Source organism: Scatophagus argus, chromosome 6, assembly GCF_020382885.2.
Source record: "Scatophagus argus isolate fScaArg1 chromosome 6, fScaArg1.pri, whole genome shotgun sequence".
NCBI lineage: Eukaryota > Metazoa > Chordata > Actinopteri > Scatophagidae > Scatophagus > Scatophagus argus.
The window spans coordinates 23,214,537-23,241,274 of NC_058498.1; the positions used below are offsets into that span (position 1 = coordinate 23,214,537).

General features: G+C 40.7%; 2 protein-coding genes across 6 annotated transcripts in view; one reads left to right on the forward strand and one right to left on the reverse strand.

Annotated features, from left to right (window-relative positions):
* The window catches only part of tbl1xr1a (tbl1x receptor 1a), a 32,937-nt gene extending 23,700 nt beyond the window's left edge, over positions 1 to 9,237 (forward strand). For both annotated transcript variants that reach the window (XM_046390546.1, XM_046390545.1), the window contains 14 exons: positions 810 to 911; positions 2,296 to 2,441; positions 2,555 to 2,780; positions 3,097 to 3,229; positions 4,088 to 4,229; positions 4,587 to 4,650; positions 5,004 to 5,101; positions 5,258 to 5,318; positions 5,430 to 5,551; positions 5,850 to 5,924; positions 6,409 to 6,536; positions 6,965 to 7,130; positions 7,781 to 7,882; positions 7,962 to 9,237. In XM_046390546.1, the coding sequence (XP_046246502.1) occupies positions 854 to 911; positions 2,296 to 2,441; positions 2,555 to 2,780; positions 3,097 to 3,229; positions 4,088 to 4,229; positions 4,587 to 4,650; positions 5,004 to 5,101; positions 5,258 to 5,318; positions 5,430 to 5,551; positions 5,850 to 5,924; positions 6,409 to 6,536; positions 6,965 to 7,130; positions 7,781 to 7,882; positions 7,962 to 7,988 (1,548 nt within the window). In that variant the 5' untranslated portion in view covers positions 810 to 853 and the 3' untranslated portion in view covers positions 7,989 to 9,237. The remainder of the gene's footprint in view (positions 1 to 809; positions 912 to 2,295; positions 2,442 to 2,554; positions 2,781 to 3,096; positions 3,230 to 4,087; positions 4,230 to 4,586; positions 4,651 to 5,003; positions 5,102 to 5,257; positions 5,319 to 5,429; positions 5,552 to 5,849; positions 5,925 to 6,408; positions 6,537 to 6,964; positions 7,131 to 7,780; positions 7,883 to 7,961) is intronic.
* A 1,929-nt stretch (positions 9,238 to 11,166) lies between these two features.
* The window catches only part of si:ch211-51h4.2, a 66,584-nt gene continuing 51,012 nt past the window's right edge, over positions 11,167 to 26,738 (reverse strand). For 2 of the 4 annotated variants that reach the window (XM_046390543.1, XM_046390544.1), the window contains exons 13-18: positions 24,071 to 24,113; positions 21,664 to 21,778; positions 18,769 to 18,871; positions 17,325 to 17,394; positions 17,098 to 17,201; positions 13,389 to 14,133 (exon numbers count right to left, since the gene is read on the reverse strand). In XM_046390543.1, coding sequence (XP_046246499.1) covers positions 13,923 to 14,133; positions 17,098 to 17,201; positions 17,325 to 17,394; positions 18,769 to 18,871; positions 21,664 to 21,778; positions 24,071 to 24,113 — 646 coding nt within the window. In that variant the 3' untranslated portion in view covers positions 13,389 to 13,922. Of the gene's footprint in view, positions 11,530 to 13,388; positions 14,134 to 17,097; positions 17,202 to 17,324; positions 17,395 to 17,835; positions 17,901 to 18,768; positions 18,872 to 21,663; positions 21,779 to 24,070; positions 24,114 to 26,738 lie in introns of those variants that run through there. The other 2 variants (XR_006843497.1, XR_006843498.1) reach the window with 2 other exon arrangements.

Consider the following 26,738-nt stretch of genomic DNA (forward strand, 5'->3'; position numbering starts at 1 on the left):
CTTATGGAAGAAGAAGAAGAATAAGCTTTATTGGCAGCATATATATTTTTACATACACACACTGAATTTATCTTCTGCATTTAATCCATTCTTAGTTGAACACACACATGCAACAAAGTACAAGTTGTTGCAATTTTAGGGCACTTGTAATTTACTTGAGTATTTTAGTTTTCTGCTGCTTTATCATTTCACTCCACTACATTGATATTGTGCTTTTTACTTCACTACATTTATTTGATAATATTAGTTACCGTAATTTCCGGACTATAAGCCGTTAACTTTTTCAATGGTGCCGCTAATTTATGGATTTTGCCTCAAGACAAAAGTGACATGGAGTGCGACAACAAAAGAGAGACTGATAACGTGGACGCCTGCGGCTAATAGGCAACTGTGGCCAATATATGTACAAGTTTTTTTTCTTTTCAAATTTAGTGGGTGTGGCTTATATTCAGGTGCGCTCGATAGTCCGGAAATTACGGTACTTGTGATGTGTAACCAATCAGACCACCGACCACTGTGCCCCCCAAAACTGAAATCATCCCCTAACACAATACATTGTTTACATTTTATATTCAAACTAGGATGGAAATAAATAGATGAGATAGATCTGTTACATTTCTCTATACATGTTTAGAATTGCACATATTTTAGTAGGGCCACCTACCTGCACATGATGAGCCAGTATTTTGGTCGAGATTGAAAAGGTCTTCACTTGAGGCTCATGAAAATCGCAGACACACATGCATCGGGGGCACGGAGCGGAAGTGTGTTTCTCTTCACTGATGATTGTGTGTGTCTCTGTTTTCCAGGCTAGGTGTGTGCGTGCTGACCTCATGGTGAAACGGGAATAAAGATGAGCATTAGCAGTGATGAGGTCAACTTCCTGGTCTACAGATACCTACAGGAGTCAGGTACGCTCTCTACGCCGTGTTCACCATGTCATCTTTTTTTATTTATTTATTTTTTGTGGAAATCTGAAATTATCATTGCGATTTTTATTGCATGTGAAGAGTTGCAAGTCGGATCTAATGACAAGTAAAAAGACAAAGTAAAAGATGAGTGTGAGTGGGAACATAATTTCAGGCAGCTTTCAGGCAGCTGGTGCTTGAAAGCTGACTGCTAGTTTGTTAGGTCAACTTTGTCGCTGTGTATACACACAACACCATGTGTGTGGGTCAGCCTGGTGCATGAAAGACACAGTGTATTGAAGAGAAGTACGCCTGTAGCCAGTGGACACTTCTTTTTTTTACTGAACCACAGTCATCCAGTAATTAATCTAAGACGGTGGTAAACACACACTGTGTGGTTTTTTTTTGCAGAAGGAAGAAAAATTTTAGAGTTAGGATGTGTCTGACAAGACGCTCGAGTGGCGGTGACACACTCAGGCTTTGTGCCCTTTGTGTGAGGACGCAGAGCTGTGGTGCGACGCTGATGTTTGCCTGTCTGTGGTGAGCTGTGTGGTATTCACAGGCGTGTGCAGCTGGCACTGCTCCACTGTTCTGTGTGTCTCAGTGAAAGTTGTTACCTTCCTGCCTTATATCACATTTATTAAAAAAATATATATTTAGTGGCTCACGTGCATCCCAAAGTCCCGTCAGGGTCGCACTGTGGTTCCGTCTTTTACTGTGTGAGGGATCTGTATTTGTGTAAAATGATGTATTCCTGATCCTGTAGATGGCAGGACACTGTGCTGTGGGCCCGCCCTGTTAATTACGCTGTGAAATTTTCACAGATGGAAGCATCAGAGCTCAGCTGGTGCAGCTGTGGTGAAATTGGCCTTTTTTTAAGTGACATAAGTACAAAATATAGACCTTGTGCTGGCCAGAGGCGATGCAGGGACCCGTTCAGTACAGTAGAGTCGGAGTTAAAAGAAGTTCCCACAAAGTCATGTTCCATTTACTATTTAAAAACCATCACAAAAGCTTGGATGACACAACGACATTTGAACGGCACACACATACACACACACGTACGTGTCACAGCCTGTCACTGCACTGTAACCAGTGCAACAGAAACCATTTCAGAAACACTGTGACATTGAGCTGTCAATCCGGTAAGCTGTGTGTGCTGGGCGGCTGGTTTGAATGTGAATAGTAGCGGTAGTATTTAAGGAAAAAAGAAAGATCGTTTTATGACAGCAGAGATAACATAAACATTTTTAAAATAAATAATGTTAAAAATACGAGGGAAATATTATTTCTTGTGATGTACAGTATGCTCAAAATATCCTCTCCTCTCCTGCCCTCTTTGTCTCTCTCTCTCTCTCCCTCCCTCTCTCCCCCTCTCCCTCTGCAGGGTTCTCCCACTCAGCGTTTACGTTTGGTATAGAGAGTCACATCAGCCAGTCCAACATCAATGGTGCTCTGGTTCCCCCTGCTGCCCTCATCAGCATCATCCAGAAGGGCCTGCAGTACGTCGAGGCTGAAGTCAGCATCAATGAGGTGGGACACAAACAAGATAGTAGACCCCCCCCCCCCCCCCCCCCCCCCCCCCCCCCTCCTCTCCTCTCCTCTCCTCTCCTCTCCTCTCACTGGTTGTTTCTCCCTCTCTGTAGGACGGCACGTTATTTGACGGACGACCCATAGAATCTCTGTCCCTGATTGATGCGGTGATGCCTGACGTCGTTCAGACAAGGCAGCAGGCCTACCGGGACAAAATGGCCCAACAGCAGGCCGCTGCTTCAGCAACGGCATCGGCCACCGGAGGCAGCATCTCCAGCAACGCCAAGAACGGAGAGAATACTGCCAACGGGGAGGAGAACGGAGCCCACGCCTTAGCTAGTGAGTAATATGTTTACAAATAGAAGAGGACGTGCAGTGATGTTAGCTGACCTGCATTAGTTTACACCTTTCGAGCAGCGTTTTTGTTAAGGTTGAAAGCTTGTTTTTTGACATTGGGAATAACAGTCACATATTTCTTACTGCAATTAGTGAATACGTTTTATTCCTGAAATATTCCTCTACGTGCACATATGAGAGAATATTCTAGATCAGGTGAAAAAGATCTTACAAAATGGTTGATGTATTTTCTGCACATTTCTGACTTTTTAATTCAACATTGTTCCTCGCTGTGTCACCCATCAAACTCTGTGCTCAGACAACCATGCAGACCTGATGGAGGTGGACGGAGACGTGGAGATCCCTCAGAACAAGGCCATGGTTTTGAGGGGGCACGAGTCAGAGGTCTTCATCTGTGCCTGGAACCCAGTCAGTGACCTGCTGGCATCGGGGTTAGTCAGCTTCCCTTTCCTATTGTTGTCCTCCCAAACTCCCGTGACAGGAAACAAGGTAGAGAGAGATGCATTAAAGAGTCCCAGCAGAACTTTACTCAAGGACATTGAGCTCCATGGTTGGCATTTTCATTGTTCCTTGTTTTGTCTTAACTACTTCCCAGTACAGAAATCATATTCTGTTATTTGAGAAGCTGGAACCTGCCAGCGTTTGATATTTCTGCTTGATAACTGACTTAAACATTGATTTTGACTTGTACCTTTAGCCAGCTATAGTGACTGCAGTATGATGGGGCTGAACGATGGAATGGTCAGAGGCAGATTGTCACTCTGGCTGATTATTGGATCACATAGATTATTGATATGAGTTATCATAATACAAAAAAACAGTACAATATTATGTATACAAACTGTTGTGGAGTGGAAGTTGAAAGTAACAAAATGGAAATACTCAAGTAGTTGCCTCAAAAGTATATTGCTTAAGTAAATTGTACTTAGTTACATTCCATCAGTGGTTATTTATACGCTTTGACACTAAGATTTCTATTTTGACTTTACTGTATGTTGGTTCCAAATATCAGTTACAGGTCTTTTTGATTGCTAACCATCAGTATCGGCACAAAAAACAAAGCCATATTGGTTGATTCCTACATGAAACAGTCAAATGACGTAATGAAGAATACCTCACTGCTACAACAGTGTTGTCTCCAGCTACACAAGTCCCTTGCACTCGTGTCCTTACGTTGCACTGCCAAAAAAATACAAGTAGCTGATATCAAAGAGCGACCTGTTTCTATGAAAACATGGCTCGTGTAGTGTCTGTGTCAGAAAACGTGTCCGTCTGTGCGCCCGCCTTAGGTCAGGTGATTCGACGGCTCGTATCTGGAACCTCAGTGAGAACAGTACAAGCAGCTCCACACAGCTGGTCCTGAGACACTGCATACGAGAGGGAGGACAGGACGTCCCCAGCAACAAAGATGTCACCTCGCTAGACTGGAATGTAAGCATAATCACGCACACACACACGAGTCATCATGCACGAGTGTGTCTATTCAAACAAAACCACCACCTCCCAGAGTGCTCTGGGAGGAGGCTTTGTGGTATACACAACATAACTCTTGATGATGCCTGACAGAAGAACACTATCACAAAGTGGGATTTTCCCTCAGTTCAGCCAATGGATTGTTAACCTAAGCCAAGGGCAGAGGCAGATATTTCCTGGAAAGCGCGTCCACGCTGATGGATAACACAGACCTCCTAAAAGCATCCAGATCACAGGAAATGTTCATTTAGCCCAGACTCTTTCAAGGCAGATACTGCAGTGTGGGTCTTCTCTCTCTCTCTTTGCCTTGGACAGAGTGAGGGCACGCTGCTAGCAACGGGCTCCTATGATGGCTTTGCAAGAATATGGACGAAAGATGGTGAGATGACTTTTAATTCATTAAACCTTGTAATGTCAAAGATTTGAGGGGGGGTTCTGGATTAAAGTTTTATTACTCTACAGATATTTGTATATCAACCAGTGGAAACCCTAACAATGATTGTGCTGTGGGTACTTCCTGATGTTTGTTTTGCTTGTCCTGCACGGTGAACTTTATGCCACATGACTTAGTTAATGCTTGAACAATGCTGCCACCTAAAGGCAGGTTTGCATACTGCCACTGAATCTGGCATTCTGTTTCCTGTGTTGTGTTATTTAGACTCTTTAATGTCTTCTTGCTGTTCCAGATTTGATACTTAATTTTATTCTCTTTCTGTGTGTTTGGCGTGTCAGGAAACCTAGCCAGCACACTTGGCCAACACAAAGGTCCCATCTTCGCCCTGAAGTGGAATAAAAAAGGCAATTTTATCCTGAGTGCAGGAGTAGATAAGGTAAACCAGGATCTGTGCGATACATGAGCTTGTTTTGCTCAGTGGTCAGCATATTAACTAACTTCTGCCATGATGTCTCATGACACTTCAAAGTAAATTGATCAAACCGCTGAACTGTCATCACTGTCAGCTCTAACTGTCCATGTATTCTGGCAGACAACAATCATATGGGACGCCCATACAGGAGAAGCCAAACAACAGTTTCCCTTCCATTCAGGTACAAAGCACTGCTTCTTGTGACATAATTATTTTTTTTTTCCCTCCACATTTGCTGTTCACGTGGCTGAAATGTCTCACGGTACATGTTTGATCTCGCTGACTCCCACAGCTCCAGCACTAGATGTGGACTGGCAGAGCAACAATACGTTTGCCTCCTGTAGTACGGACATGTGCATCCATGTCTGTAAACTGGGACAGGACAGACCCATTAAAACATTCCAGGGACACACAGTAAGTGGTTCACTCTGTGTGTGTGTGTGTGTAGCTAAACATCTCTGTACTTCTCATATCCTCATTAACTTTTGACGAGTCCAAATCTGTTGCTTCAAACTGGTGTGGATGAGTGCATTTGTAAGCCATGAATTACACTGACATCCTTAAAATCATTAAGCATTGTTTGCATTTAGTAAAGCCTTCATTTCAGCTGGTGTCTTTGGAGGAAGGCCAGACAGCCAAAACACACACACATACTGAATATACATAACAAACACACAAAGTCTCCTCAGCCCCCTCTTTTCTCTCCCTTTAGAATGAAGTTAATGCAATCAAGTGGGATCCCACAGGGAACCTGCTCGCCTCCTGCTCAGACGACATGACGTTGAAGGTGAGCTGAATGCCAGAGTGAAACAGACTGATGTGTTCATGGTAACTGGAGACTATGAAAAGGAAAATTTCATCTTATTGGCCCCCTAAACGCGTAATTAGTAGTTTACTCTGAACTGAGGCCCTAAAAGATTTCAAACATAGAGTATATAGAGTTAGATGGTTCGCAGAGTTACAATTGCATGAAATGTTTTACACAATCTGTTTTTCCTACTCATCGTGTGCGTTAATGAGAAGCAGCTGTCCCAAATGTTTGCTCTGTAAAAAATCCAAACATTTTTCTTTTTGCTGCCATCATATTCACATCTGTGTTGCTTTAATCGTCTTATTTAAGAGGACATTTTCCAGGCCTCACATGGTGAAAAACTGATGTGGTTACATTGTATGTTTTCTGTGCAGGCTGCAGGCTTCGCGTTAACACACCTACATTAAATGAAAATGAAGCATAAAGCTGATTTCTGCTTCTGGGTTTTGTATTGTTTCAGATTTGGAGTATGAAGCAGGACTCGTGTGTGCACGACCTGCAGGCCCACAGTAAAGAAATATACACCATCAAATGGAGTCCAACCGGCCCTGGAACCAACAATCCCAGCGCTAACCTCATGCTAGCCAGGTGAGCATCTGTGTGTGTGTTATCAATAACACAGCATCAGTAATGGTGTGCTAGTTAGACACCCAAGAAGGGAATAATTACACTTTGTTACTAATGTAGAATAATACATGTCTTGTAGCAGTCTTGTCTTGTAGCAGCCTCACTCAGTTAAGCTACTTGGCAGCTAACTAATAAATTTGATTTATCAGGTTCTTCTAGTGTCGCATAAAAACACACTGGAGTGTGTGAGCCAGAATGTGCTCTGCAGTGGAACATAGAAAGTTTAGAATTATCAGTGTGTCAAATTACTTCCTTTGTTCCAGGAACCTAAACTTTGTTCAAAAGCTGTATTTTTTTGGCACAATGAAGTAAAGGTTTAGAAACCTCTTGTTTTAAATAACCGACGGGTGAATAACCCACGTGTGTGTCCCTGTCCCGTGCTTCCACAGTGCATCGTTTGACTCCACAGTTCGTCTCTGGGACGTGGAGAGAGGCATCTGTATCCATACACTGACTAAACACCAGGAGCCAGTCTACAGTGTGGCTTTCAGCCCAGACGGTCGGCATCTGGCCAGTGGCTCCTTTGACAAATGCGTGCACATCTGGAATACGCAGGTATTGAGAGCACAGCGTGTGTGTGAGGCTCCTTGTTAAACACTGAAAGGCACAGTGATGTAGATTGTTTAGATTTGTTTAGCACCTACTTAAGGCAGGATGAAGCAGGTGTTATCAGTTCAGTAATGTCATGTGACCTCACATTGTTCAGGCAAATGCAATGATAAATAAAGTTATACGATACAGCTGCAAGATGTGATATAAAGGTTTGCACTGCTTGGGTGTAACCTAAGGATGCACAACAACGTCATCCTTTTTGTTTGCAGCAGCAGCAGCAGCGATCAGCTGAGCTGTCAAACTGATTTTGCACCTCCTGCTCAACATCAGCAACAGATCAGATAAGATCTGAGATAAGAATTAGTGACTGGCTGCTAAACACAATGAAGCCTACACAGAGATTTAGCAGCCAATGATGCAGATGTAAGAGTGAACTCATAGGAAATGTTGAACGTTGGACATCCAGCAGGTGGACGGATACATGAATGCTGCCCCCAAGTGGCCAAAGAAATCAATTACTGTCGTTTTAAGCTTCCTGCACTCTGGGATGAACAGTTAACATAAATTAGAAGGATTTCCGTAAAACATTTTTGTGGAAACAGCCCACCTCTTATCTCTCTTTTCACTCTCTGCTTCCGTCTCCTGTGCTGCAGACGGGCGCTTTAGTCCACAGTTACAGAGGGACGGGGGGAATCTTTGAGGTTTGCTGGAATGCAGCAGGGGACAAAGTGGGAGCCAGTGCATCAGACGGATCTGTAAGTGCACAAAGGACTGTTTGAGTGTTTCGATGCTGTGACTGTGATACGGACTGATGTCTCTCCTCCTCTGTCCCAGGTGTGTGTACTAGACCTTCGGAAATAGTGCTGCTGTTTGTTGGAAGCCATGGACCGACCATGAATGTGTACATAGCCAAATGACTGTCCCTGCCTGCCCTGCGTACTGCTCACGCTTACGACTATGGCCCCGCCCACCCACAGACAGGAAGCAGGAAACAGGAACAGGACGCAAGCAAGCACCCGACACAGCAGGTCCAGACACAGGGATGAACAGATGGGACGGACAGACAAGACGGACGGATGGATAAATGGGCGGACGGAAGCGCCCCTCTCTATCTGTGCAGACTCTTCCAGAGATGCAGAAGGGACGCGGTGAAAAAAGAAAAAAAACGATAGACAAAAAAAAGTTACAGATCCATATATGTACCAAAATTTGGACGCTATTTTGCTTTTTTTTTTTTTTTTTGATCTTCAAACCATGCTCATCGTCATCAAAATGAAAAACAATGAAAAAAGTGTTAATCTTTGTTACTAGTTGGATCTCATTGTGCAGACATATCAACTTCTCCACCATAAAATAGGATGGCACTTAGTTTTTTTTTAAATTTCAGATCTCTTGTTTCAGTGTTTTTATATTTTTTATCTCTTGGGGAGGGGGAAGGGGGGCCGGTCAGGTCAGACTTTTATTAGTTGGAGAAGTGCATACAAACACAATGAAAAATGCACACCAAACAGTTCTCCTTGTCACGGTTTTTCAGAGCGTCGTGGCTTCTCTTTCATGTGTTTTAGTAGTGGTTTCTGCAGTTGTCAGTGGGTCATACGGTTAGCCTCAGAATGCAGTGATTCCTGTGTTGTCTTCCCTAGAGGACAAACTATTACATCCACCTGCCACAGCACGCACGTCTAAAAAAAACAACTCTGCGCACTATTTGATCTGGATGGTTTTACCAACAGCTCTCCTCTCTGGACTCTTGGGCCAAAGCAGTTATCTGTCTGGTTAAAAATGGGAAGAAGCTGACGTCCACTTGTCTGAATGTTCAGGTAATGCAACAGGCCCCATCTCAGTCTACATACTGTAATCAGCCAGTAGGATTCCAGCAGTTTGTTTTTGTTTTTGGACTTTTTTTTTTTTTTTTTTTACATATTTACAGCAGTAACTGTACTGTGCACTATGAACAGTGTCCTCCTCTACATTGCAATTTTTTTTTTTATAAACATTTCTAATTTGTTTTACCCTCTGAGGCCTCAAATCATCCAACACATAAAACAATCTCAGTGAGTTAAACCACAGAGTGTAGAGCCAATGAGACATCCAGAGTAAAAACAAAACAAAAAGACTTGAGCTCAAGGACAGTACAGCATTTTTTTATGTTTTATACAATCAGTCTGCCCATTTTTTTTGTGTTATATTGGCAGTATTTTTTTTTTAAACACTTTTCCCACTTGGCCAATCAAAACTATGTAATAGTGTGAACAATACTGATGTAAACGCAGCATCAAGAAGACTGTAATCACTCCCTCAATCCCTACTCTTTCACATTAAGATGTTCTGACTCTGGCTTTGTGTCATCGGTGACACGTGTAGTGTTCCACCACTGTACCTGTTAAATATCAGCAGGAAGAATTTTTATATTCCAAAGTGGGAATCTTTAGCACTATAGAGAGCATACATTTCACACTTCAGCAGTGAAGAAATAAAACGCTGGTTAAGGTTGTCAAAAGGTCCAATACTTCGACATCATGTTTTAAAAACAAGAAGATATCTGCCTTTGACATTATCAAATCTACCAAAATTGATTAAGAACAAAACAACAACAACAAAAAAAAGGATCGTCAGTTAAATGTGCTGGTATGTGTTCAGCACAAAGAAGTCATTTGGACCTTTTTTTTACCACGATATTGAAAGATTCTGCTAACATGTAGTGCAGTATGTAGGGAGTGACTGCAGCCTTGGCCTGGCTGTACTAATTTAGCTAAGCCTCCAGCTGCAAAATAACCAAACCAGCCTGATGGAATGAAGTTGCCTGTTTGTCAGTCTCCTAATTGCTGTTTTGAATAAGTGGGACAAATTTCATTGCCACTTCTAAACTGTTCTGTTTTTTACCATTCAACTTTTTCCACTATAGGAAACTTGTGTTTCTTGGCTCTGCTCTGTTGGAGGTTTAATAACTTAATTATTACCCAGCAGCTCTGCCTCCAAGACTTTTACAGCTGAAATCTGAATCTGCTGATATCTTTTTACTGTTTTTAACTGTTAATAACACAAAGGTCCACATCCGTCTGGCATGCAGAGGAGGGCTTCAGTGTGACTGCTATTGGTCTTAAAGCTGCTTTTTTTACATAGGAAGAAAAGCGAGACCTCACATTCTGTAAGTTTTCCCCTTCAGGCGTCCATCTCAAAAGCACTCAGAACTACAGTGACGTGTGCAGATGCAGCCAGTGGAGACATTTATCCCCCTGTTGAATTATACTTGCTGATCCCTGGCACAAGGTTGCTATTCAGAATCAAGGCCGAAAGCAGAACTGTTAAAGCAATATCTGTACTTGGTCTATTTTTTTTGTCATTTTGTAATACTGGGTACTTGACTGAATGTGGGGGGAATAATGCTGTTCATAACTCGTTGAAGGGTGAAAGGACATAAAAAGATGTGAAGTGGCTACAGGTCAAAGTCTTCCACCCACAACATGACAGTCTCAGTCAATTCAAAAACAGTAAAACAGAATTTGTCAAGCTGTACCTTCAAATTGAATTCATCTGCCCTGTCAGCACCAAAATGCTGCCCACGTTTTATTCTGAGGTTCCTTACCGATGAGGCATTTTATACTCTTTTAAAGACAAATTTAAAGTTACATTTTTGTAATTTCTTTGTAGATTTGAAAAAAAATGTGAATTGATGATTTTATTGGCAGTGTGAATTTACATGTTAAATTCAAAAGATTTTCTTTTGTTATTTTGACGCTATTGCAGATAGTAAAGGTTGACCCTGTAATGTAAGGCTTACTGAGAGTTGAGCTGTCATTCTGAAGGCACCTTGGCTGGGAAGAGTTTTCCCAGGAGCAAATTACCACTAAATTTGTCTATGTTTTAATAAAGAAGTGTTTTACTTTTTCTTTTGCTTGGATCTTTTTTGGGAAGCTTTGTCCCAGAAAACTCATCTTGGCTTACACATAGGACATATATATATATATATATATATATATATAAAAAGTCTTTAAATTGAATAAGACTGTAATTTTTCAATCAAGTGAACACTCAAGGGGCCGATTACTGCGTTCTTCATCGCTATAGTTTGGCGTACAGAAGTTTTGCAGAGAAAATTGCTCTGGAAGCAGATATTTCTCAAACATGGAGTCGTGTTTAAATTGTCAGTGTATGATGGGACATTCTGAGCACTGAAAAAGATTTTTGCACACAAATTTTTTTATGGTGTAACCTTCATCGCCTAAAGAATCATTATATTAGAAAAAAAAGACAAAAATGATTCTGTTACTGTTATTGTTGTCTCCTTCGCTGCGTGCTTCTTTCCCCGGGCACCATGTTAACTTCCCCTTCAGCCAACTGGGTAACTGCAGTAGGGGATTTCTGATTGGCTCCTCGACCTCCAGTCTGATCACCAGTAGGATCACTGCTCAATAAGAAAGTAGAGGAGTGTTCTTTATAAAATAAAATGTAAACATACAAATATCTTAGTGGTTCCCTCATGCACTGACAATTGAGACACAAATATATTCAAAGTTAAACCGCAGTGTCAGGAGCCAAAGAACTGTACTAAGAACTCTTAGTAATATTAGACCATAAACCCAGCGAAAAGGCTAACTAAATCACCCACAATCAAAATAACTTGGCCAAAAAACAAAATTAACCATTTTAAATTTTACCTATCAGTTCTAGTTTGTGAATTTATGTTTGAGAGGTTTAATTAGACTATAAACAGTACATCTGCGTCCAGTGGAGCTGTGCTTCTTTGAAATGTCAACTTTATGTTCTCCTGTATCACCTGTAATTACCTGGAGATTTCTACTAATGGACTTCTAGAGATTTCATGTGCTTACACTTAGGACTCCTGTGTGCTACTTGTTTTTTCCGTTCCTTATGTTTGAAGCACTTGAGCCAACCGTAATTGGAAGATCTCGGGTGTTCATGACATCGTTGGGTCTGTGCCACACAGTGTGTCTGGGGTAAAACATGGCCGAAGTCACTGAGTCAGCCTTTTATCTGTTCCGCCACAACAGAGCATCATGTCAGCACAGCAGCATCTCTCCCTTGAGGTCTCTGCTTTTTTTTTGTTTTGTTTTGTTCTGTTTTTTTTCTGCCGCTCGCATCACATTCGATCTGTTGTCATTTAAGTCAGATCAGTGAAACAAAAGTCCAGAATAAAATATATTTTGATAAGAGGTTTGAGTTTTTTTCTTTGTGTGTGTGCGTGCTGAACTACCTGTGGACTCACACCAGTGACTCATAAATCTGTATTTATTTCATGTTAAAGCACTAGAGCATGACCCTCCCTCATGTGGACACTTTGTGGTACACAGCAGATGAAACCAAAGAGGCATCATGTGTATATATATATACGTATATATACGTATATATATATATATACGTATATATATCTACAGAAGACAGGGTAACAGTTTCTATGAAGACTTTCCATAATGCACTGTATTATAATAAGTGCAAGTACATAATGCTTTATGACGCAACGATTTATAATAATAATAATAACTTCTAATGAATTCTAAGTTCAAGTGTCTTGTATATGGACTTGACCAGTTCTGACCTAGAGGTTGACTGATGGGGCTTATCATACTTGAATACTGAATGAATACTTATACACAGCCCAACAATCAACTGGACTCAACTGCTATAACTTGTCTATGCAGCCAGTTGACTTGTCTAACCCATTTTTCTTTGTAGGAAAATGATGGGGTATATAAACAGAAATATACACATTTCTGAAGTTGTTTTGGGAAAAATTACACCCTGTCTCCAACATCTGCAACATTATACATGTTACATTGGCTGTTGAGAGCAAATCTTTTCCTCATCTAAGAGTTTGTGACACCGTGGGTTCTCAGAGGCTACGTTTAAACTTCTGTCAGGGAAATTAGTCGTTAGGAGCATCCCTGGTGGTAAGTAAAATGAAATGCCTTTTCGTATATTTAAAAGAATTTAAGCTGCAGCATAAGCATTAATAAGCACACTATGAGTCCTTAATGCAGTTAATTGTTGAGGTAGTCCTGATGTGTTTAAAACTCCTCCTCTATGTTTAAGTCAAGAGCATCCAGAAGGCTCTTGAACTTAGGATTTATTATAAGTCACATCTCTGATGTTTTACGATGCATTAGAAAGCATGTGTGTTTACGAGTGCAGTCATAAAACATTATGAATGCACTATAATTCATTACGCTCGCATAACACACAACAGATGTGGTCTTCATTGAAAGGGTTACCTTCAGCAGTTGTTAAACTGACTATTTCATGATAACGGAGCATAAATAAACATTTTAATAGATATTTTCACTCAAATAGATATTTTTATAGAGATATTTGCATAGCGCATTGATAGTGATTCAACCTACTGTAAAGTTTTATTAAATAGCATTAAATCTGTCTGCTCTTACCTGTCTTCACGCCTGTCAATGAAAAGAACATAACTTCATCGACTACTTTACTTTGATGGCTGAAGCTACGATGAAATAAACTGTAGTTTCCTGTTAACATTCTACAGGTCAGTGTTTCTGGTTTTGGTCTTAGCATGGTTCATGTCTAAGGGAAAAATACAAGAATGTTTCCAGTTTAAGGGAATTTAAATGAAAAACTGAGTTTCAGTTGTACTGAACAGTTACAGAGTTCGCATGCACAGGGGAGGCCAGTATAGCTGTAGAGACAATGAAAAGACCCAAACATGGCCACTAAGTTCATCATTAAAATGTGTGTAAATACTGTATAAAAGCACTTGCTAAGCTTGCGTTTTTGGCAGCTCCTGGTCCGTCTCAGGTTTATCAGGATGCTTGAGCTTCAGAGCAGGATGGAAAGATTGGCCACTGGTAAACTCCCAGTCAGACTGTGGTTGTGTAGTTCCTGACTGTGGCTGTACAAAGGCAGGTAATGAGCCACGTCTGCCAGTGTCTGCAGGATGTCGTAGGTTACCGCAAACAGGAAGTAGGTGGGAAGCAGCCAACTGAGGCTGAAGACACAGTCGCCCACTGGCAGAGGGACTGCAAGGTGTCTGAAAGGACAAGACAGAACATGTCAGGTCTGAGTGTTGTTAAACATCAAAACTCACAGAACTTGAAACTTCAGTGTTTCCGAACACATTAAATATCTTGAACTGAATTTGTGCACATTCTGTATAAAAATGATGCATACTGATACAGTGGTATGAAAAAGTTTGGGCACCCCTGATCATTTTCAGGATTTTCCTTTATAAATCATTGGTTGTTCGGATCAGCAATTTCAGTTAAATATATCATATAGCAGACAAACACAGTGATATTTCAGAAGTGAAATGAAGTTTATAGGATTAACAGAAAGTGTGCAACAATTACTTAAACAACATTAGGCAGGTGCATAAATTTGGGCACCCCAACAGAAAAATGACATCAATATTTCGTAGATCCTTCTTTTGCAGAAATAACAGCCTCTAAACGCTTCCTATAGCTTCCAATGAGGGTCTGGAGTCTGGTTGAAGGTATTTTTGACCATTCTTCTTTACAAAAAATCTCCAGTTCAGTCAGGTTTGATGGTTTCCGAGCATGGACAGCCCGCTTTAAATCACACCACAGATTTTCAATAATGTTCAGGTCTGGGGACTGAGATGGCCATTCCAGAACGTTGTAGTTGTTCCTCTGCATGAATGCCTTTGTAGAGTTTGAGCAGTGTTTGGGGTCGTTGTCTTGTTGAAGTATCCAGCCCCGGCGCAACTTCAACTTTGTCACTGATTCTTGAACATTGTTGGCAAGAATCTGCTGATACTGACTGGAATCCATGCGACCTTCAACTTTTACAAGATTGCCAGTACCTGCACTGGCCACACAGCCCCACAGCATGATGGAACCACCACCAAATTTTACTGTGGGTAGCAAGTGTTTGTCTTGGAATGCTGTGTTCTTCTTCCGCCATGCATACCGCCCCTTGTTATGTCCAAATAACTCAATTTTACATTCATCAGTCCACAGCACCTTATTCCAAAAGGAAGCTGGCTTGTCCAAATGTGCTTTAGCATACCTCAAGCGACTCTGTTTGTGGCATGTGCGTAGAAAAGGCTTCCGCCGCATTACTCTCCCATACAGCATCTCCTTGTGCAAAGTGCGCTGAATAGTTGAACGATGCACAGTGACACCGTCTGCAGCAAGATCATGTTGTAGGTCTTTGGAGCTGGTCTGTGGGTTGAGTTTGACCGTTCTCACCATTCCTCGCCTCTGCTTATCAGAGATTTTTCTTGGCCTGCCACTCCGGGCCTTAACTAGGACTGTGCCTGTGGTCTTCCATTTCCTCACTATGTTCCTCACAGTGGAAACTGACAGCTTAAATCTCTGAGCCAGCTTTTTGTATCCTTCCCCTAAACCATGATGTTGGACAATCTTTGTTTTCAGGTCATTTGAGAGTTGTTTTGAGGCTCCCATGTTGCCACTCCTCAGAGAAGATGCAAAAGGGAGAACAACTTGCTACTGGCCACCTGAAATACCCTTTCTCATGATCGGATTCACCTGTGTATGTAGGTCAAGGGTCAATGAGCTTACCAAACAAACTTTGTGTTCCAATAATTAGTGCTAAAGGTACTCAAATCAATAAAACAACAAGGGTGCCCAAATTTATGCACCTGCCTAATGTTGTTTAAGTAATTGTTGCACACTTTCTGTTAATCCTATAAACTTCATTTCACTTCTGAAATATCACTGTGTTTGTCTGCTATATGATATATTTAACTGAAATTGCTGATCCGAACAACCAATGATTTATAAAGGAAAATCCTGAAAATGATCAGGGGTGCCCAAACTTTTTCATACCACTGTATTTCATATTGATGCAACGGAGGAAAACCGTACGGCAGCTTTTACGTAAAGCTTGTGTACATGCTCATAGTGAAGAGAGTCAAAGAGAAAACAGGAATTTCTTTTAAATAAAACCTCCATAGAAACACACATAAATATTCAGTTTTTAGACTAGTAACTTTGTTATATATACATATTTGCCTGTGGTCAACTCTAACATATCTGTGGGTTCAGCTGATGTGTGCTCCAACTAAAATTCTCTAAAGTGAACAACACAGTAACGCTTTGTTGAAAATAAGTCAAAGCAGTTAATAAAAATGTCATTTGTTCTTTTCAGAAAACTTCCTAGGAAATTATGAATAATTTACCAACAAGTAAGATTAAGTGTTAAAATTTTGCCAAAGTGAAAAGAAAGAGTGCTCCAATTGGTTGGCCACCGATCGTTACTGGGCCAATATTTATTAGAAATAATTTGATCAGTGGTTTGAGTCGATGCAGATGAAGAGATGATCAGATGAACATGGAAGTCACCACTAAAACGCCATAAGACTGCAGGGCCTGAACAGTGTTGCATCGACCCTGGAAAAATGTGTTCGGGGCAAACAGATTATCACTAAGCAAGCAAGAAAGCGAGCCGTGCACTGACCACAGTGCCATGGGTTTCATCATGCTGTTTACTACAGCTGCTATCACCGGTTGGCTAGTTAGCACAAGACCTACGAAAAATATGGAAATTCGGAAATGTTCTCATGGTCTATATCTAACCCTCGGTCCGATGGTTAAACCAAGACTTTGTTTCCTTAACATTTTAATTGCCTTTTTAATTTGACACTAATAACAACTATAGATGATAATAATAAAGTGAAGAAACAACATTTTGATACTGCATCCAGCAGTCAGAAATTGGCCCCATAAACCCTAATTGGAGTACCCTTGGAGAAATGTGAAGAGAAAAATAGACTGGTTTTCTAGAATAGCAGCAAAATAGATTTAAATAATTCTGTAATGCTAAAATAATAGTTAAACCTTTCACATTATGGCTGAAATAGAGGTGAAGCTTAACGTAGTGTCCCAAGGCTCAAAATATTTCCAGCAAACCACAGAAACATGGCAACTGAACACACTGAACATCTGCTTCACTTTCAACATCATTCATTAAATATTGTTCTGCCTCTAAAAGGTAAAGAACAGGTACTCACTGGAACCTGTCTTCTCTGGATTCTCTCAGCATGACGAAGATAAACAGTCCTACCTCGGTGTTGAGGGAGAACGACACAACTTTGTCCAGCATGACCACAAAACCCTACAGAGAGAGAGAGAGAGAACACACTGAGCGAGCACATCATCACCATGAGTCGGAATTGTCTTCAGTCTTCACCACTGGTGCATGTGTGTGTGTGTGCGTGTGTGTGTGTGTGTCATTCACCCTGGGATCACACACTGACACGATAAAGATGACACCAAATCCGAGCAATGACGCGAATCCTTTAGCCATGCTGGAAGAAAGAGGAGCATGAAATCAAGTCAAAATCGAGCAAAAGTGAATTATACGTGACACACCAAGCCAGAAAACACACTGCAAGTTTACACCAGGACGGCCACAACCCCAGCTGTGGACAGAGACAAGGACAGACTGTGACAGACAACAGACTGAGTGGCTTTTGGGGAAATACGGTGTCAGAGCAGTGAACGTCTTGTGCCTGAAGGAAACTTCCTCAACACCGTGAAACAGATTTTATGTTTGCTTTAAACTAAAATTATAACAAGACAGTAACATTTTTCAAACAAGTTATAACTTTGTCTGCATCGTGACATGATTTGCACAGTGACTACTGGTAGTTAGAAATGTTTTCAGAGGTACTGAAGTACTTCTTATGTCAAACCCTGGGATTTTGATCCACAGGCTTCTTTGGACCGTTTAACAAGCTTTTACTTGCCAGGTGTCTTAGGAAAGCATCAGCAACAACATGTACAAGTGTAGTTTCACAACATGGCAAACTGACTAGGAGAGAGAAAAAAACAAACAACCTTTGGGTTATAAGAAAAAACCTGGTGGAGACAACAGGCTTCCACATACACATCCTGTCTCTGAAGTAAGAACTGATGTTGGAAGTTGGAAGAAGCTGAAGCTGTTCGGTATAAAACACCAGAAGAAGACCTTGAGCACTTAAGCTACGGATTCTTTACAACAAAAGATGACCCATTACAAGCTGCATCAATTGTATGAAATGGTATACACTTCCTGAGCAAACAAAAATGATTTAACAAAAAGGTCTGCCTCTGTTGGAATCCTTTCTGTGCTGTTGTCAGGCACAATCTCAGCCCACGAACGGCAAAACAACAAACAAAAAAACAAAAATCTGCGGATGTAACTTCGCAGCGACCCCAAACGGTTATGTTGCAGTCATGTCACAGGAGCTGGCTGAGGTGATCTGCTGAACCATTTCCAAATGAACCACAAGACACATGAATTTCCTTTTATATGACAGCTGATGGTTTGTTCCTTCAGCCGCATATCACATAATTTATCTGCAAGTGTAGCAGAACAACTGTGTTGGAGTGTTACTGTCTGTGACTGTGGCAGCGGTACGAACATAAGCCTGTATGAAAACTGATGCTTATCATAAGACAGATTAAACAGTTAGCTGCTGTTGTGAACTTTCCACTGTCTTTACTTTTATGGATCTGCAGCTGATGTTGGTGTATCTGGCACACCAAACTTACAATCATGCCATGAGATACGTGAGAGGGTGCGCATGCCCTCATATTTCCTGTCACTTTCAGACACTATAAATTATTTCAGGTGACACTTTCTAAGGCTCTTTCTTGTCGAGGTGAGGTATAACGCAGCCGTGAGTGTGAGTGCTCACCTTCTCCCTGAGCAGGTGTGCTGTTTGTTTGCCACATTTTGCTCCCAGGCTTTAGAAAGCCACTCCAGTCGGCCGCTCCACGCAGAGCTCACCAGGCCATCAACTGGGAGAAACGCAACCAGTCAGTCAACACACAACACTTCATACATGCTTAAAGGATTACTTCAGTGCTTCCGCACAGTGTTGCCAACTCAAAAGTAGTTAATTGCTGTCCTAAAAGTCGCTAAATGATGTCACTGCCTAATTTGCATAATAGTATGGTTATTGTACTTGACGCTGTAGGAGAGAAGAATAACGATGTGGGAGAGACAACCCAAAACACAGTAAATATGTAACTTTCTCGTCCAACCCAAGTCTTTTTGTGTTTTGTTTTCTTTAGTTTCTAATCTTATGCTCCACTTAGGAGCCTACAACAAGTCATAGTAAAACATGAATATTTTCTTGCCATAACTATAAAATTTTTTTGTATAGATGATTTTTACTTGACAACATTAACAATCTAAATGGACCAAAAAGAGACAACAGAAAAAACTGTCAATGACAATGTGAAAAAATGATGGTAACTAGTCTGGCCCCAATTCAGGTTTATTGTTTGATTTTTTGGGGTTTTTTTTCCACACACACACAAGCTGTGCTGGTTCACAGAGAGAGCAGGTCATCTTCATTTTGGTCAAGGCTTTCCATGGCAGGTTCAGCACCTGAAGAAGCTGACTTAAATGAGTAAGCAGCTGGTGTGGCAAAAAGCTGCAAAACATTTTCAGGCAGCTTGTGCTCATAGCAAGCCTCACCAGACAACTTCAGACCGTGTTGGACATACAGGATGGAGTTAAGGGTCTGCAAGGACATTTGACTTCTAAGTTTGCTTTTTTCCCACACTCATCTGGCTGAATAATCTCTCGACTTCAGCATTCAAGTGTAGCAAGGACAACACAGACACAGCAGCCATGGCAAGTTCCTGAAACGGGTTGATATCAGCTGAACTTCTAAATCTCACTCCAGAAGCCCACTGTGCTTTTTGTTTCATTCCACTTACTAAGATGGATGACACGCCATTGCCAGACAATCTTGTCTGTCTCCGGAGGAGAGTAGCCAAGGATCTTGGCTATTTGTTCTATTTCTCCCAGGCTCTTGTTGTTGAGAGCGATACTTGCTTTCACGTCAGTCTCCAAAGAAAAAGTTGCTAGATTTGTCGCTAGTCGCTTTTGACAAAAGTGTTTCTCTGAGTTTCTTTTCCTTTTCTTTGTCTCCAGATTTTTCAATGGAGACTTCTCCCACTTCTTGTGAGCCAGGACCTCCTCCACTTCTTTATTTTCAAACAGACTTCCTCTAGGTTTTTCTTCTCTGCCTTGGACTTTGGTCATCTTCCAGCTTTCGTCTCTTTCAGATAGTTTCTTCGTTTGTCCCTCCAGCTGTTTAAGTCTGGTTCCCCAAACCTGTTGTTTCTTGCTGAAATTCTCCTGCAGAGCATTGTATTTAGCTTGCCAAGCTTTGTCACACAAGAAATTCAGCTTCGCTCTGTGACAGCTTCTTTGAGGCCTTGATGAGCCTGTTGTTCTGTCTCCTAAGATCCAGGATTTCAGTGTCCCTCTTACGAAGCTGCCGATCCAACTGGTTGACTTTGTTCTGCAAGCCATTCTGCAGCAGAACAGTCTTCCGTCCACACAAGCCTGCAGGGTATCAGCAAGTAGATCCTCGCCTTTGGGGCCATCTCTGGGTCCGTTTCTGGGGCCATCTCTGTGGGAATTCCTGGGGCTGTTTCTGGGGCCGTTTCTGTGATCGTATCTGGGGCTGTTTTTTGGGTTGTTTCTGTAGTCCAGTCTGTTGTAGACCGTAGTTGTAAGCAGACTGTGTTTATTTTTTGTACACTATACTGTACTGTACAAATTAAATTCAATTAAAATGAAATTTGATGTGTTTTTGTCGGTTAAGATAAAACTCCCCTCCCACCAGAGACCCAGCAGTATAGTTAACCTCTACTTTTTCCTTGATAAGCACTGACAGGAAGTAGATATTCTGTTTATGGAACAGATCAACAAGTCACAGTATAGACATTATGATGAGAAAAATACAGATATGAGCAGATTATAATGTCTTAGAAAAAGCACTTGAAGTATTCAGACGTAGTTTGATTTATAAAGACATTTTCACTGAAGAACAGTCACTAATGTCTCACATCACTTTTCATTGTGTTTTTAATACATGCACATGACGAATTCCAGTTGGTTTGCAAATCTGTTGTTCCAAAAAGAAACACAAGGTGGTGTAAACATTCAGTTCATGTTACTCACAAACACTCAATGTGTGTGTCTGAGGTTTACCAAATGTCTAGAATGCATTTCTTTGCTCATAAAACATTCATGAAACATCATTTTAAGTATTTCAAACCCTGCTTTGCTTACATCCACATTCACTTGATTGCAGTCTTCTTCTCCTCTGTGTCTTCTAACCTTACGCATGAGAAGAACATACCAGGGATCCACTCATAGAGCAGTTTTATTGCTACCAAAGGTCAAAACCTCCACATTGAAACAAACAATCAGCATACCAGCATCGCTCACTAGTTAACATGTTATATCTTGATGTTTAATATGAAACTAAAGTGTAAAAACAAGTTACTCTTTCTGTGGTTGGGTGCAGTGATCTCCTTTGTTGTAACCATGAGTTTGCCCAACAGAGACGCCTGTCCAAGAAAAAAGGCTGGCTGTTTCCTTTCGCCTCCAGTCTTTATGCTAACCTACGCTAACAGTCTTCTGGTTGTAGCATCATATTGATTCTATAGACCTGTATTACAATCATTAATACTTAATAAAACTGTTTTGTCTTACATCTATTGTCTCTGTGGAAGCAATATCAAATGTACATTAATGGTAACAGAGTAAATAACTGAGAACTTACTTGTGTGTTTCATGGCAGACCCCATCACCAGGAAGGACACAGTGACACTGATGGCTATAAAGACCTGGATCAGCTCAGCCACCCAGGAGTACGCCCTGTAATGTTCATTGATAATCTACATGGATTGGTGGGGAGGGTGGTGGATATACGTGGATGTTGAAAATGAGGACACAACAAGGAAGAAGGGAGGCATGTTTTTGTACTTAATCAAGCTAATTTAAATTAGTAATCAAACTCAGAAAGGGAATCTTTAACAATTTACAACTACTGTGTGTGTGTCAAAATGCATTCAAAAAAAGAGGTATTATGACACTATATGTCATTAGCTGGGGGTCCTGCTCTGATCAACAATGCACATGTAGTTTATTGCGTCACACTCTTCACCGACTAGCTCCTTTTTTGAAGTCGTGCTCATCAGTCAAACCACCACGTTGTTTGGAATGAAAACCTGCATAATATTTAATTTTAAGACCAATACAGGTTGACTGTGTCCTCATCACTAACTTTACAAGGGCCAGAGGGTGAATCTATATTATATATATATATATTTTTTTTTTTTTTGAGTTGAGGCTGATCTTTATGTAGAAATTTTGCCTGGGCCAGTTTTATCCTGCTGAAGAATATTCCTTTAGAAGAGGGTCAGCCAGGCTAGCTCTGTTGTACCATTTCTGACCACCAATTAAATGGTCAACCAGGCCCAGCCAGCCACTACAGCTAATTGCTGCATGTTTCTATTAGGGCCCCGGGATGTTGTTAGCAGGGTACAAGCATGGTTTCCCCTGTAACTGAATTGAATCTGTCTGATCCAAACACAGGCTGACTTAACACACATACAAAATATACTGTACAATTACTGTGATTGCAAGAATACTGACTCCAACAGGCTCACTCATATCAGCAATTTAATTTTTGTTTTGAAACAGTCCTGAAGTACGATCTATGAAAGGTTCAAGAAGAAAACAAATGCTCCATACAGCCATAGCAAAACTAAAAGCCCTTTTGTCGATCATTATACTGCAGATAGACTTAATATGTTCACAACATACTGACAGCAGGAGATTGTGTGATTTGAATGTCCTCCACTAAGCATACCAGATGAAGAGAGAGAGAGAGTGAGAGAGAGAAAAATCCAAACTCGGAGTCTCGAGTCGACTTTGATTGCACCTAACAAGACACTTCATCACAGCTGAGCGGAGTGCGTATCACAAACAAATTCCTGATTCTAAAAGAGCTGGGACACTGCATAAAGCATAAATAAAAACAGAATCCAATCATTTGCTCATGTAGTTATATCCTTATACAATCTGTGTTTCACAAAGTGGTGAACCACCCTCGCTTGAGAACAAGGCATTTAGAGGACTTCACAATAAGCACATATTGTATTCAGTAATGGTGACAAGTTAAAACTTTATATACTGCATATTGTTTTTGTATTGTTTTTGATTGAGCACATATCAAAAAAGTATTATCAAATTATCACATTGTGTTTTATTAATGTTTTAAAAGCATCCAAATATTTTTGCAATCAAGGTTGTAAAAAGGTGAGATAAGGGACTTAATTTAACCGTTGAAGTCTTTAATGATATAAAAGCATTTTGATGGCATTTTCTACGTGAATGAGTCATACAGGAGTCCAAAGACTGAACCACGTGCCTGACATCAACATCACTCCAATGAGGCACATGGAATATTAAACTGAGACCAACACACAGCTCATGAAGCTTAGGATTACCAGTCTCTTTCTGAACATTTATGAGTCAAACACCACTGTCTCTTTATGAATATTCAATTCCATCCAAGTGATAGGGTATTCAGAAAGCAATGGGACTACTATCTGGTCTATAATAACAGTTTCTCTGCACATGCAAGAGGCTTCACTATCACTGTCAGGAGATATTCATGTGATGTCCAGGTGTGAATGACAAAGTTTATGAAGGTTAAAATGTTTACCAATAGGTAGGTGTTTGTTGTTTATTTCAACTTTGAGCACTTCAGAAACTTATTCAAGTTTGTCATGTTTTTTCCACAGATGTTCTCCATATGCCTGCTCACCAAAATGTTGCTCTGCATAAGAGTACTTAACATTATGGATATGATACGGATTGGGAAAATAATGGTTTTTTTTACTCGTAAGGAACAGATTTGCTCTCATTTTAATGTAAGCAGCTGTCTGCAATCAGTCTCACTCAATGCAGACTTGCATTTTTAACTGTGTCTCACTCAGTCTCACGGGTGTAACCACAGCCTGGATTGTCATTAATGTTTCAAGTCTATTTTTTCTACAATGTCTGCATAAACGTGAGATGGGCGCCCAACATAAAGGCACTTCATAAATGAATATTTATCTACATAGTGCCTACACAGAGCTCCCTCCCCTGCATTCAATGACCCTACTGTAGAGTCTTACCTTAGTCAACGGAATAGTTGCAATCTCTCCTGCCTTCTCAGACCTAAAGAAAAAACAAATACAGAAGATAAGCATATAAGTTTACCTGATGGTAATAGGGGGGCTTTTAGAAAGACACCTTGGTTTTGTGAAATAAAAAGAATCTTTGCGATAAAACAAGTGACCATTTCCAATCAAGCTGATTAGAAAACATAATGCTCTGAACTTGTGCACCACATGCTGCCATTTGATATTGGACTCCCTCACAAACAGACCCCAGGCACTTCAGATTGGCAGTCACACTACAGATCGACTGTAGTGTTTAACACCAGAGCCCCCCAGGGCTGTGTGCTCAGATCCCTCCTGTTCACACTGTACAGCAATGAGTGATATCCCCGACACGGAGAGCACTTTGTTACAAATAACAATTCATATGAGGAGGAAACCTGCAAATTTGCAACAACCTGCTGCTGAAGATCAACAAAGACGAGAAGCTGTTAGTTGCCTTCAGAAAAAAAAGGAAGCAAAGTCACACACATCCCTATCTATGTCAGTGGAGATGATGTGGAGCAGGTGAACAATTTTAGGTTCCTGGGGATTAACAGCACAGAGAACTCTGTTACAACAACACACATCTCCATCCTGATAAACCACTGTACTTCTTGAAGAAACTTCAGAGGGCTAAATTCCTGTGCCAAGTTCTTGATAACTTTTCCAGAAGAGCAACTGAAAGCATCCCAACCGAAAACATCCCAAACTGGAATGGTTTGCTCACAGCCCACGGCTCTGCAATGGGTGCGAATGGTAACTTAAATTTCATTGTACAATCTTTTCTTGTTCAATGACAATTAAATTATTCTTAAATAATCTTGAACAAGCTAACAAGGAAAGTTTCTTTTAAAAACAGAATCACGTAGTACCTTGGAATAATGGAGAAATCTGCAGTAATAACATGAAAAATTGCTTTTTATAATGTGAAATGTGACTTACTTACTTATTTTCAGTGTTTATTAGTGTATATTGACACAATGAAAATGTCATCCATATACCTGAGGAGTATATTCTGATCATATAGGGAGTGCCAGTTTAGGGAGCCAGCAAACATGGGGACAGCTCATGAACATGTAGGATTTGTGGTTGGACTTAACATTACATCCTTGAACACAGAATTCACCTCTTTGCAGACAGATCATGTTTGTCTTCCCAGAGGCTTGACAAAGAGTTGTTCTGTTTGTTTCCCAAACCCTCCTTTTCTCCTCAACCATACAGCATTTTTCCCCCGGTGACTTTTTCAGCACTTCCACATTAAACTCCAGATTTGTCCACTGAAACACAGCTCCAACACTCATGACAGAGCGTAATTGCTGCAACACTCACAGGGATTGCCTAGTTGCCATGCAACCATCACTTCTGGATGTAAATATACGTGGATAGCCCTATTAGAGTGTACAACCAAAGATAATATGCAAATTACACTTTGACATGGATGTGGTTCAGATTATTTTGTATAGATTATGTTCAAGTGTACCTTCAAGTAGTAGCCACAGAAAATAGCACAGACTAAACTTTTGCTAGCCATTAATTTGTACTGACACTTCCTGTGGGCTCAACAATAACACCACAAAGCTTAAGTTTGGTTTCATAGCAAATTCTTCTGTCTGTTCGTTTACACTTACAACAGTAAGTATCATTTATAAAGGTCTTTCCTCTACATTAGTTAATCTTCATTAAGAGACACTGAAATAAGAGTTTAGTTGTCTCTGGCTGTCTCCCAACCTGCAGAGGTATCGCCCAGGGAGATACAAGAACACTACAGTGCGGGAAGATATTGTCCCAAATATTAAATGAGATGAAATATTTACTGAGATCTCCACTATCTGCTAGCACACTGAAGTTTTGCAGAAATAGTTCACCATCGTAGGTTACAAAACAAAGCCCAACTGAGAATGATGGGAAAAAATACAGTTGCTGCTGAAAACTAAGAATTCACCATGAGGGGATGTGAATGTCTGCAACAAACCCTTCCTAATGACTTGTTTCCTAATGACTAGTTTAAACTTAAGAGTAGTTACTGCTCACTGTTAATGTTATTCATCATGTTACATGTAAGAAATCAAAACTATTGTCCATAAATATCCATAGTACCATAATTTCAACAAGACAACAATGCAGCAGAGCATGGCTGCATAGTCCAGCAACACCTATCCCTTGAGTGAAAGTTCCTATCTATAATGTAAGTGAACCAATAGCATTTCTGGTGTCAACTAGTGAGGATAGGACCGTTTAAACAATTAGTCGACCAGCACACAGGCCTTTCAATCAGAGTGAATATGGGACTCCTCCTCAACCATCATTACCTTTATTCACTCAGGCCTTTCTGCTCTTGTTTTTCTGTTTTAAGGACCTTCAGTTTATTTGACCCCACCTCCATCTCACTCTGTTTGGCCTCTTTTTTCGTCAGTTCTCTCTTTGCAAGCTCTTGCAGGTCACAAAAATGACATGCCAGACTGGGTTTGGTTTCAAAATAAGGAAATATATACTATGCAACACATGTAATTGTTCAATATGCTTCAAACACATGGAAAAGCAATTTTAGAGCTAAAAGTGGTATCATGAACCAATACAGCTGAGGGACTTGTGAGAGCCTAATAAAAATGAAGAAGCAGAGTATCCAGACACACCTATTTAT